The sequence below is a fragment of the Echinops telfairi genome, unplaced genomic scaffold, assembly GCF_000313985.2.
Source record: "Echinops telfairi isolate 266 unplaced genomic scaffold, ASM31398v2 ScPeMD7_15;HRSCAF=58, whole genome shotgun sequence".
NCBI classification, from domain to species: Eukaryota; Metazoa; Chordata; class Mammalia; order Afrosoricida; family Tenrecidae; genus Echinops; species Echinops telfairi.
The window spans coordinates 401,298-413,876 of NW_022103912.1; the positions used below are offsets into that span (position 1 = coordinate 401,298).

At 38.3% G+C, this 12,579-nt stretch overlaps 1 protein-coding gene across 2 annotated transcripts in view; it reads left to right on the plus strand.

Moving 5' to 3' along the window:
• The window catches only part of CLASP1 (cytoplasmic linker associated protein 1), a 354,339-nt gene that overhangs the window by 242,839 nt on the left and 98,921 nt on the right, over positions 1–12,579 (plus strand). For both annotated transcript variants that reach the window (XM_045287431.1, XM_045287432.1), the window contains 3 exons: positions 2,443–2,550; positions 8,615–8,677; positions 11,439–11,542. In XM_045287431.1, the coding sequence (XP_045143366.1) occupies positions 2,443–2,550; positions 8,615–8,677; positions 11,439–11,542 (275 nt within the window). The remainder of the gene's footprint in view (positions 1–2,442; positions 2,551–8,614; positions 8,678–11,438; positions 11,543–12,579) is intronic.

Sequence of the window (12,579 nt, forward strand, 5' to 3'; positions counted from 1 at the left end):
GCACAAAGTAGAGCTGCCTGTGGGGTGTCCATGGCCGGTCTTTATGGGAGTACACTGCCTGCCACCTCTTTCTCCTGAGGAACAGCTAACTGGTGGGTCTAACCACGGCCCTCAGAGAACATCCAGACCCGTAACCACTGTGCTCCCGGGACTCCTCCTGCCTCTTGGATTAGATTTTGTAGACGAGTCTTTGCATGTGGTAGTTTTCCCTTTTGTGTTTCTTATGAGCCAACATTGAGAGTTTTAATATAACCGTTTGGAGGTGTGAAGCTATGCGCAAATTTACACACAATTGTGAACAGAAGGGGTTCCTTTCTGAGCATGCAGCTACTTACTGAGCCGCAGCGAAAGGAACCAACAAACATGAGTGGTCACTTTCTGTGGAATACCAGGAGGGTAAACCTTGTCCAGCATTTGTGCATATTGTTATCCTAAAACATTATCTGCTCACTCTGCTGAGGTTCTGTATTGTCTCCATAATGTAGTGCTGCCCAGAGAAAAGAAGAGTTTTCCTGTGGTTGCATGTAGCATGTATATGAATTCAAAGAAGAGAGTGGTAACTGATGAAAACCAAGTATCAAGCAAGAACTATAAGAAAATGCGCACCTAAGCATTCACAGATATAAAAAGCTGCCAGAACAGGTTTTTATTATTTTTTAGTCATCTTTTAGAGTAGGTAGGAAATAAGATGTTCACATAATGCTTTTCTGCAAGGAACTCAAGACATTTTTATATATGTATGTGATTTTATAGAGCACTTCTCATTTAAATGATGTGATTCTTCCTATTCTTGATTTTCCTAACGAGGAACTGAGGTCCAGTGAGTTTGCATGGAAGTACAGAGGTCAGTTCATGATACAGATTGTGGTCCTAAAGGGTAAACAGGATTGCTTTATGGCTTCCAGGAAAATGCTCATTTATTGTTGGGGATCAGAAGAAACTTGTCAGCTCTTTTGTGCTTTTACTGTAGCACCTGTTAGAATGTTACCAAGAACCGCAACGAATAGTCACCGCAACTTACCATGAAAACTGAGGGCATCTAAACCACCAAGGCAAAATAAAGGCAATACTTTGTGAATATCTAGAACCGTGACAGAAGTCCTGTTTGAACAGATGGCCCAGATTGCATTCCCGTGCGCAACCTCTCCTCGCCAGGGCAGACCTGAGCATCCAGATCCACTTACCTACTTTTTGGCTCTATTTCAACCCCAGTGCTGAGCAGTTTAGCCCAAGAGGACTCTGCTTTGGTTCCTTACCTTAACGTCCCTCATCATGGAATTCCATGCTTCTAGTTTCTAAGACATACTTGTTACAGCTTGGCAGTATTTTTGCTCTGAAACGATAGATAATGCTCCCTACATCATAGAGCACATAGTGCATTAAGTTTCTTATTTCCAAAATCTCTGAGCGAAAGATACGTTTATCCAGTCAAGAATTTCGTAGGTCCTCTTGAGAAGGAAATATTGCCCACTCCAGCTGTTATGTGAAGCATCCCATCTACAGGCATTCAACATGCAAAGCCAGTTCCAAGTATTTTTTAAGTGCTGTATTTGTTTGCTCAAACTAAATCAGGGAACAAGTAATCTTTTCCGAACTTTGGGGCCAAACTATTATTAGAGTCTATTATTACGCTATTCATGTATCTTATAATCTCAGTGTTTTACAATTGGGGAAACAAAACTTTACATAGGTAATCATACAGTAATTCATTATTCTCAGGTCAGTGGAGAGATCTCTCAAGATGAATGTTAGAATTCTCAGACAAGGTTCATGAAGTGGTTGGTTAGGGATCATAGGCAAATCTTTTTTGATTCCCTATTAAAAGCCAAGAGTAGATTCAGTACCAGCCCCAACTCTTTACAGGTATTGGTTTAAATAATTATCTCTATGTGAATCATCTGCACATTTATCTGAAAGGGCGGCTGTGCTAGTTGTATTATTAGCCTTCATGACTTCTCTTTGTAAAGAAAAGATGGGCTGGGGGAAGTGAATCCTCTTCCATTTAATCAAGTAAGTTTGTGGGGTTTAGTTACCTAGCCTTTTATTCTGATTATATGGCAATCCAAATTGCATAATCCAAGAACCAGGAAAGGGAATTCAGTTTTTTATCTTCCTGTAGAGAAATCTAGATAATGTCTAAGAGACTTTTTCCTTTTGTACTTTTTCATGCCAGTTTATTCTTTAGTAAGATCTCCTTTCTCACATTTTGGTGTTGTTTCACTCTCATCTAGCGTTGCTAGTGCTCTGAGGCATTGAGCATGATCAGTTTCATGCAGACCCGCTGCTGTTGGCCCATCAGTCAGTATGCCCTCGTGGTTGATAGCACTCCCAGCGTCGACAATGCCATGATTACATGAACATAATGTGACTGACGTTTTGTGAGTTTGTCTATCTTCATTAAACTTGTTCACCTTCTCTGAAACCCCTCATGCTGCACACTAGCACGGAGCAGCCGTATCCCTCGACCCAGCATGAGTCAGGGGTGCAGCCGCGATACCAGCCGTGAGAGCAGCCGAGATACGAGCCCTGCTCGGGGCTTCCCTCCACTTGGTGAGTACATGGAGGAGGCGGCTCTGGGAGTGAATTGTCCCTTCCCTTTGCTCCACATGCTTTCCCAGACACTGCTAGGTGGAATGACCTTCTTTCCCTCTTCCACTGTCTTCGTGATCCTTTCTTCCTTTTCCTCTTCCTTAGTGACCATCCCCCTCTGCATGCTTAGATTTGGGCATCTTTCCTTTTCTATATATGACAGGGACCACTTCACTGCGTACTGTTTGTTGTCTCTTTTGACCACTGCTACTAGTCACGCCCATCTCTTTGGTAATTTCTTGTAGAAAGCAAAGTTCTACTGTAGATAATTATTGCTTAAAAGCAAAATTAATGTAAAATTTATCCTTGGTCATTGGCACTTCTACATTTTCCCTTAATTTTGCCAGAGATAAACCCATATTAAAGAAGAAACAAAAGTACTACATTGGTATCATTTAGAAAAAGAAATGTTTTTCACTAAAATAAGGAAAGACCTTAATGTAAAAAGTGGCATGAACGAGAGTTGAACGAAGATGTTAGATGGCTTTTAAGTAAGCTTTCTTTAAGGCGATCTAAAAATAATTTTTTAAATTGACTAAATGTAAAATTTAACATTACTAATTATGTAGATAATTAATTATTCCTAAGATCTGTAGGGTATTTAATATTTGTAACCTGGTGCCATACTAAAACCAAAATATTATAGTACTTAGTTGCTATGAGGTATTCTATGAGCTGCATCTCAGATCACCAGCCAGCTATCAGTTGGATTGGATGCCTTCTCAACCCCTGGCCCCTTCATTTTTTTAATATTCAGAATTTGTATTGTAACAATAATAACATTCAAGAAAATGTGATACAGAGCATTCAAGAAAATTTATCATTTTATTCATGTTTTCCTTTTAATAATTCTGTCTTTCTTTAAAAGGAACACATGGTATACCTTTGTATCTAGTACAAATTCTTAATTCCTTAAGCAAGCTATCAAGACGTGCCTTCAGCAAAAATAAAAGCTTTCTATAGACCAGGGGTCCTCAAACTTTTTAAACGGGGCCAGTGCACTGTCCCTCAGACCGTTGGAGGGCCGGGCTATGTTTAAAACAAAACTATGAACAAATTCCTATGCACACTGGACGGGTCAGCTGTTAAGCAGGATAGGCAGTGGCGGCAAAAACACCTGGTGGGCCGGATAAACATCCTCGGCAGGCTGCATGTGGCCCGTGGGCTGTAGTTTGAGGACCCCTGCTATAGACTTATTAATTATATTTTAGTTCTTGCCATTTTAAGTGCTTATAGATATATATTTTCCTCTTGATAAGTATGAAGAGTAGAAATCAAGTCTTAATGTTGCTTCTGTCTCTTTCTAATGTCATACATTTTCTACCCCGCCGCCCACGGCTAATCCAAACCTAGTTATATTTCTTTATGAACCATATTCTTTATGAGCTTCTGAAAAGAGGAGGTGAAACAGTTGCATACGCTCTGCTGTGTTAGATGACTCTTGGCACTTGACTTAAAAGATGCTGATATCAAAGAGTTCGGGAAGAAAGTGTTTTGAAACTGATGGTGGCAGCAGTTGTTCCATTATGCTGGAGCTAATTGAATCGTGAATTGTTATAATAACTGTACGAGCTCCCCCAAAATGCTTAACCAAAACAAAAGAAGATGCCGATGAACATGAGAACTTGAGTGGGGTATCTCATTTGCTGCTAACCGGCAATTGCTTCCACAGCAAACTAAAGTAATCAATCTAAGTCTCCACACTGCATGAGTGGCAATGAGGATTTTTCCCCTTTAAATGAAGGTGTTTTAAATATATGTTTTTGTATGTCACCTTGCAAACAGCCTCTTATTGAAGCCTGTTCATGTCATTGCTCTTTTTTTGGTCTTCCAGAGTAATTTGATGTTTTTATTTTTAAATCAGTTTTTATTACAGTATTTAACGATTATAGTGTTTGTTTGTTTTTAAGTCCAGCATGTGGTCTGTGGACCAGACAAGGTGTGCTGCATTCTTAACACCATAATGGAACCCTGCAGAGTTGAATGATCTATCTGGTCTCGCTGAATTTCACTTTCTTTGGTTGAGATAGATCTGATTAATTGTCTCGGTGAGGAACCGGAATGCTGAATGGCATGTAGAATGACTTCTGGGAAGGCAGAAGACTCAGCTGAAGTTGTGTCCTCTTTCCGAGCACACTGTACCATCACGTGTGGCTGCTCCTGTAACCCAAACAACACTCCTCTCTCTGGATATACCACACTTCCTCCTTTTTGGTTAAATCAGTTTCTCAAACTTGTATCCAGCAAGTGCAACGACAATACGCATGTGCACCCGTTATGATTCTAAGTAGTCATCAGGTATAATCCCTTTTGTGTCCTGATTCACCCTGAGACAACTATTATCCCTCTTTTACAGATGATGAAACAGGATCTTAGGGGGATTGAGCAACTGTGGGGGATTAAGCATTAAGGTCACACAGTTAACAAATGATGGAGACAGAATTTGAATCCAGGTCTGATTTCCAAGCTCATCTATTATCCTGCTTCACGTGAAAATGGTTCTGATAATTCTTTGTATCGTTAGTTTCTCAAAATGTTCTTTCTGCGAGTTTGCTCCACAGTTTGGCTCTAAGACAGTGCTCGAGATGTTTCGGAAACACCAGTTCTCGGGCTGGGCTTTCAAAACTAAGCCATTAGACGGTTGTTGTTCTCAGCAGAACGTGTGTGCCTTGCTCTTCCTTCCAGAGACTGTAGTGGGTCCCTCTGCCTTCACATTCATTTTAATAATAATTTTACATCCCGTTTGCAAATTTTTAAGATAGTATGTCAATGCTCATTAGAATATTATTGCAGCCAGTCTTCACTTTAAAAAAGAGAATGAAGATAATTATGTTTCTGCATATATACACACATATATATAATTTCATGTATCCGGTTCTACTCTAAAGTTATTTTAAACTTTTTTGGAGTGAGAATATCCACCTTCTCCTCACTTATCAACATGGTTAGGTTCCAAAGACCAAGCCAATAGGAGAAAATTGGCATTAGTGGAAACAGAGGATAACCACACCAGATCACAAATGGACGAGGTCTCTAATAGCATCACATAGTGGAAATTACTTTATTACATAACTACATGTCTCACTGCGAAACCACTGAGAACCAGAGACCAGGCAAGTTGACCAGTACCTTCAACTCTCACATCTGTGTTACTCTCACCTCGCACTTCAGTGTTTATACTGCCAGACATACAGATTTTTTTTTATGGTTACAAATGCTAAATGTTGAGTAACAAGACAGCCAGGAATGAAAGAGTGTGCAGATGTGTGGCTAGACCGAGAGTTCTTGATGAAGCACAAAGGGGGTCTAGGGCTCTTCTGTGACTCAGGCTTTGGCTTGAGTGGGTTTACGTGGATTCCATTGTTGCGTGTTTGCTTATGAGTATAAGGAACGACTTACTATGAGACAGATTTACTGTTGAAAAACAATGGAAGGCTGAATTTATAAATAATTTACAGATCAGGTGTTGCTAAAGGCTGTTTCAGTTTAAAGTATCAAGATAAGACATTAATGTATTTTTACATTAAATTAATAATATGCTTCAGTCTTACGAAAATATTTTGTCAACTTTCTCATTTAAGTAAAGTGATCATTTTATATACAAGGGGGGTACCCCCAAAAAAGAAAGGAAAAAAAGGGGGGAAAGCTCAGCTGGGCGGAGCTTTACGTAGTACACATTTTTCCCAGTAGGTGAGCATTGAGCAGCTCACTCTGAGTTAGTGCACCCAGTGGTGTCACCTGGGAGGTTCTCTCTGGTCACAGTGAATTTTTTCATAAAAGCGGTTTCACTCGAACCTCGTTTTTGTGATGGCCGATTTAAGAGAACAGTGTGAGGCTGTGAAATTTTGTTTCCTGCTAGGAAAAAATGGTTCAGAAAGTGTTGTGATTTGAACACAGCTCATAAGGACAATCCTATGGGAAAAACTCAAGTGTACGAGTGGTTTTCTCATTTCACAAAAGGTGAAATGTCGATTAATGACAAACCTCGTTGTTCTGGATGTCCGTCAACTTCCCCAGTGGATGAAAATGTTGACTCGTAGTGCATTTATATGGAGTTCTATCCACCAGGTCAGATTGTTAATCAGACTTTCTATTTATAAGTTCTGAAAAGATTGTGTTAACAGGGTGCCTGATTTGATGGCTTTTGCCACCATGACAACGCCCCTGCTCACACAGCCATCCCAGTGCACCATTTTGGGTCAAAAACCAGCATGCCTCTTTTGCCCCACGCACCTTACTCACCTGACCTTGCTCTGTGTGACTTATTTTTGTTTCTGCGAAGGGAGAGGGACATGAAAGGACAGTGATTTGACTACATAGAAACATGAAGAAAAAAACGAGGGAGGTACTATCTGCCATTCAAACAGATGAGTTTGAAAAATGTTTCTGAGAATGGAATGGCAGATTTGACATATGTATTAAGTGAAATGGAGAGTACTTGGATAAGGTTATTTTGTTTTAAAAAAAAATACATAGCTTGGGGTGGGGGAATTCTGGGTTTCTTTGATACCCCCGTATATGTTAGAGATTGACAGTTTGTCTTGATTTTTGTGTATCTTGAGGAAGGAGGCATTTTCTTTTCTATTTTATAAGCTGGTGAAAATGTTTTCCTAGTGACCAGGTAATATTGGCTGTTTAGTACTATATATAACACGGGTATGCATATTTTATAAAGCGATAAGAGCATATGTATTCTAGTGAGGAGTTTGAGGCTTGGGTATCTTACAATGAAATGTACAAGTGTTACAGGATATTTTAGTATTGCTAGGGGAATATAGCACTACTCAGTATTGCTGTGGTAAGCCCATGTAGAATCACCATTTTCTTTTCTGCATAGGGAATGGAAGTATATTTTCTTGCACTTTCTGTAATTAAAAAAAAGTGGGGGGGGTACATGCAACTGGTAAAATAAATGTTTTAATAAAATTATTGTTCATAAGTATTTCTAAAAGTAATATCTTTCACATCATACAATTTAGCACCTATTTTTTAAGTTGATGAATAATTATATGAGCTATGAATACTTTCTGAAAAAATACAATTCTCATGTTAAATTGGAGTTTACTCTTAGCCATCACTCCCACCAGCAGCACCACCACCACTAACTGCTATGGTTACTTCTGATGTTGATTGTGTGCCCTGCACTGTTATATGCATATCACATTTAATCCTTTTAGTAATTCCCCGGAGGTAAGTGTCATTGTTCATACCATTTTACAGTCCAGGAAACATGAAACAAAGAGGTTTAATTCTTTGCTGAAGGTCCTAAGCTAGTTGTGGTCCAACCGAGGTTTGCGCATAGTGGTATTGCGAAGCTAGTGCTCATAATTGTTGCAAGTGCCTGTCCAAGAAAGGTAATAACATTTTTTGACTAAGTTAAATAATTAAACAGTAATTAAACAAGTAGTCACTTAATAACTAGTGTATTTGTACATGTTAGGTAGATTCTACAACTTAAAATTTTGAATGGCCATTATAATCCAACTGGAGACAATGGAATACCAGTGGTTAAGCTACCATACTTCTATTTCTGTTCGAAGAGCATTATGAACGAACTTCTATGCTTTTGTTGTTGGTGCATGGTTGCATATGCATCGCACACTGATGAAACATCTCATAAGCTGAGTTAATTATCCATCATACTGCTGTTCCAGTCTGGGATTTGGATGGTGCTCAGGGACTCCCGGGGCCCTTCATGTTGCATATTTCCATAATGGCTGATGTCGTGTCATGGTGTAAATATTAACCCGACTCCAAGTTGGTGGATGCGTACATACTTAGTTGGGCAGACCTTGAAGAGTGCCTTGTTGTGCCTGTGTGTTTCATAGCTGTAAGAGAGCCTGCAGGCTCCCATGGAAGTTCAGGAATTTATACTTCCTATCCATTTATATCCAGCACCATTTCTTTTCATGAGAAAACTTGGCCTGGTTGGTAACAGTCCCTGTATTTTCTTTGGACTGTGGCATTTTCTGTCTTGGATACTTCTTGTTAATCGTGTGGGTGTTGCCATTCCTTTTACCTGCAGCCTCTCGACGTCATTCCAGGTCCACTAGTGCTCTCTCCTCTGCTGAATCTGTGGGGCAGTCAGGTGAACAAGTGCTCACTGCATGACATGGCTTCTTCATCTGTTCTAGTTTCATACCCATTTAACATTTGTTTTCATCAATGTTGGCTAGCACTTGGCATGTATGCACTTCATATTATTTTTCCCCAATGTGCTTTTTAATTTTTTTAGTTCTTGAATGTTTATATAATTCTATTAATAGGTCATAGATGCTTTATAGCCCATTGACAATATTACTTCTCCAGGACTCGTATTTATGTTTAAATAAATAAAAATGAGGAAATACTATACCCTTCCCTTTCCCCGAGGAAAATATGAACAAAAATAGGCATTATGAAGGGTCTCTGGGAAAATGGGTGCTGATAGCATCCAGCAGTCTTAATTGCCAGTCGCTGCTCCCAATAATGTGTCAATTATTAATGTTACTGATCAGTATCAGATTCTAATTATTTTGAGGTACTAAATGTCTCAAATTATAGCAAGTATAATTTTATATGTATACAATTTAATTATTCCAAAATGTTTTATAGAAAAACAACGTCAGGATTCAGATCATCAAGTCTGGCTAAAGGTGGCCCAATCTTTAGTAGCCTGCCAAGCTAACCTTCCTGTGTGGGCTGTTTAACAGCACCAAAGGACACATGGATATCAGTACAAAATTCGCCTTAGAAGTATGCTGGGTTTAACGGATTTCCTTTTGTGTCCCTAATAGCTACAACTTTGTCTATTGAATAAGACATATAACCTACTGATTTGTGGACTGTTGATGGTGACAACTGATGTCAGTTCACTGAGGCAGATAGTTTTCTGTTCTCTTCTAAATGAAGACAGCGAACCGTTTAGCTTTGCTATGTGGGTTCTGGAAAGTTGAACAGTTAATAGTCTCAGCAGTTGGACTACCACACAGACTTGGGTCTGGTAAAAGCAGCAGACTTACCATTTTACTTAGAGTTAGGCAGACATTTCCCCCCTAATATTTTATATTCAAATGATGATCTATGATATGTATCAGATGATCAGCAGTCACGGTGTACAGCAAAGCTGTATGCATTTGCGAAGCACAGATTTATGGCATTGTTCTTACAATTTTAATTTTGTGTCAAAAGAAAAAAAAGTATTTCCCTGGAGCAAGAATGGCTGGCATGAGATGTACTTTTTTTCCAAGACTTAGCTTTCTTTTAGTTTATGTTGGGTAATTTATAAATGGCTTGTAACTGAATTATTTTCATTCTGTTACTCATAAATTCCCTACTATCTACCCTTTTTTAATGGAAAAAGAAACTTGAATAAAGATCATTTATAAAATTATATTATTTATACAAAATCTCAAATTGATACTTGTTTCCGATTATAACTGACAGATTTATGTGTATGTATAGCTGTTCCATGGAGTTGTGTAGCCGTCTTTTAGCTTACATGGCATATTAAATTGCCTCTTAAACATAATGGGGAAGGTGACATTCAATATGGCAAGCAAGTGCATTAAAAAAGGGGATAGTAAAGCATACCGTTTTGTTTCTCTCTAGAAATCCATGACTTTTGATTAGCGGCGTTTAATTTCTTTCCTTTTCTGTGTTCAGAGGGTTAACGTTTTGAAGCATACTTTTGAGCTTGAAGTACCATTCCAGTTTTATTGCTGATATGCTAGATCCAAAATTTTAAATATATTATTTTATGGAAGAGATTAATTCATATAAAACAGATAATAGTACTCCCTTTATTCTAAATGTTTCATTACTAGCTTAGGGCCAGTGTAAAGATTTTCCTTGTGTAAACAGTGCTTTATTTGCTAATCCAGAAGATATTTTTTATTTTAATGTTTTTCTTCCAAAGGTTTTTATACATTAGAAGTTTAACTATGAAACTTCCCACCAGTAGATGGTGTGGTGCACTTACAAAGTGTAACACTGAGTTTTTCTTATTGTAGTCTTAGTGTCCAGCGCTTCATAAGGAAGGCTGGTCAATTGACATAATTGAACGCTAGAAAATTATTCATCTTCATTATCAGTTAACATGCTTAGATTAGTTGTCTCAGCTACTAAAATTTATTTTAAAGCCTTTGGATTCTTGTCTTGTTTACACGTTTGAAGACTATTGTCTATAAATCCTTTGTGGGACTCAGGTAAAATTTGTATTGAAGATTATCTGAATGATAACTGTTTTGCAGTGAAGATACTGGGTTTTTGTGATGACTATTAAAGAATCTAAATAAAATTGCTTTTTAAATAGCCTTGTTTAGTGATGAATAAGTATATAAAACTAAACATCAGTTAAACACTAATGATACTTGTAAAAATTTGTACACAATTCAACTTAAGATATTTGTTTCAAATTTTAACTTGTAACTTTCAAGCCAGTAAGTATTCTAATTAGCTTGACCAAGCATCAAAGACACCTTTCTCCAGAGAAAAAGCCTAAATGGATTAAAAAAACCTACATGATGTTGTGATAGAGCTAAAATTATAATCTGTAGCCTTATAGAAGATTCATCCATATAAAACAGATATTAGCCTTTCCTTTATTCTAAATGCTTCATTACTGAGCTAGCTAGTCCCCTTTCTCTTCTACTCCTTAAAGCTTTTCGATAATAAAATATTATTTATAATTTTAACTGACACGATGCTCTCTACCATAAGAGTCTTAAATGTGAGTAATGGACACTCTGCCGCAGTCAAGGGTAGTTAATTCAGTCCAGTTTGTGAGAAAAGGCAGGAGCCCTTGCAAAGAAGTGAGAGGACTTGGCGTAAAGTGATAACTCGTTTGCTTTTGTGTTTCTTTTAAACAGACCGATTTGGGCTTGGTCAGCCAGGCAGAGTATCTGGCTCTGTGAATGCCATGAGAGTTTTGAGCACGAGTACAGATCTTGAAGCCGCAGTTGCTGATGCTTTGGTAAGAGGCATGTTGTACGCATGAGTCTCTGAATTGCTTTAACCTTTTTGTACTGCTAATAAGAAATAGCCCCACACTGAGTACGCAGTCATCTCTGACAGCCTTAAAATTGTATAGCTACTGAAGAAATTTATATTATTATTGCTTCCGAAACTTTTACCTCTGCGTCTAAGTGAAAGCTGGCTTTCCAGATATTATCAGCATGCAGAGTTTCCACCGTGTCCCTGCAGACCGGGGGTCTTGAGGACACTGGGCTTCTCAGAGGGCGTTGCACTTCTCCTCATTCTCCTCTTTCCTTTTTAACCATGTTTTTGTACATTTCTTGTTTCCCATTCTGTTTCTTCCTTTTCACTCTTAGTGGACTTAAATGCCACAATCTAAAATCATTATAAGAAGTCATAGAATGTGCACTTCTTGCTCCACATTGTTGTTGTTGTTTAAGTAGGTTCTTGATTCATTATTAGAGGAGTCCTGCTGCCGGTGAGGGCATGTGTTGATCAGAACCACCGCAAGGTCGGCAATGTGAAAGTTGATCATATTATTGTTACTATTACATAAGAAAAATTTCTGAAATGCTAAGGTCAATTATTTGTGGATATAAAGCAATGGTAGAGTGTGCTTTCACGTTAACGTAAAATCTAAGAAAATCAAGATTGAGCCGTCAGAGGTTCTTTCCTTTGTGTTTCTAGCAAAAAGTTCTTTGGTAGAATCAGCTTGTACTCATTTTTCAAACGTTCCTTTTGAAAGATGTATTTTACCTTGTAGTAATAGGGCCTTTTGCATATTAGCTTGTGTGCTTTGCGTGTGAAATAAGTGTTTCTGGTATCTCTGGACATACTGTTGCTGCTTCAAGATTTATTATAAGGAAAAGGGATATAATACCCTTCAGACCTTGAACCTTTAGCCATGTTTCATCTGATCCAAATTTAAATGTCTATAGCTATGGTGCATTCCTTCCCCTCTCTCCCTCATTTGTTGGTGGTCAGTCAGAATTCTGTGACAAATTCCATGCGCAAGCCATTTGCCGTTTCTTAGAA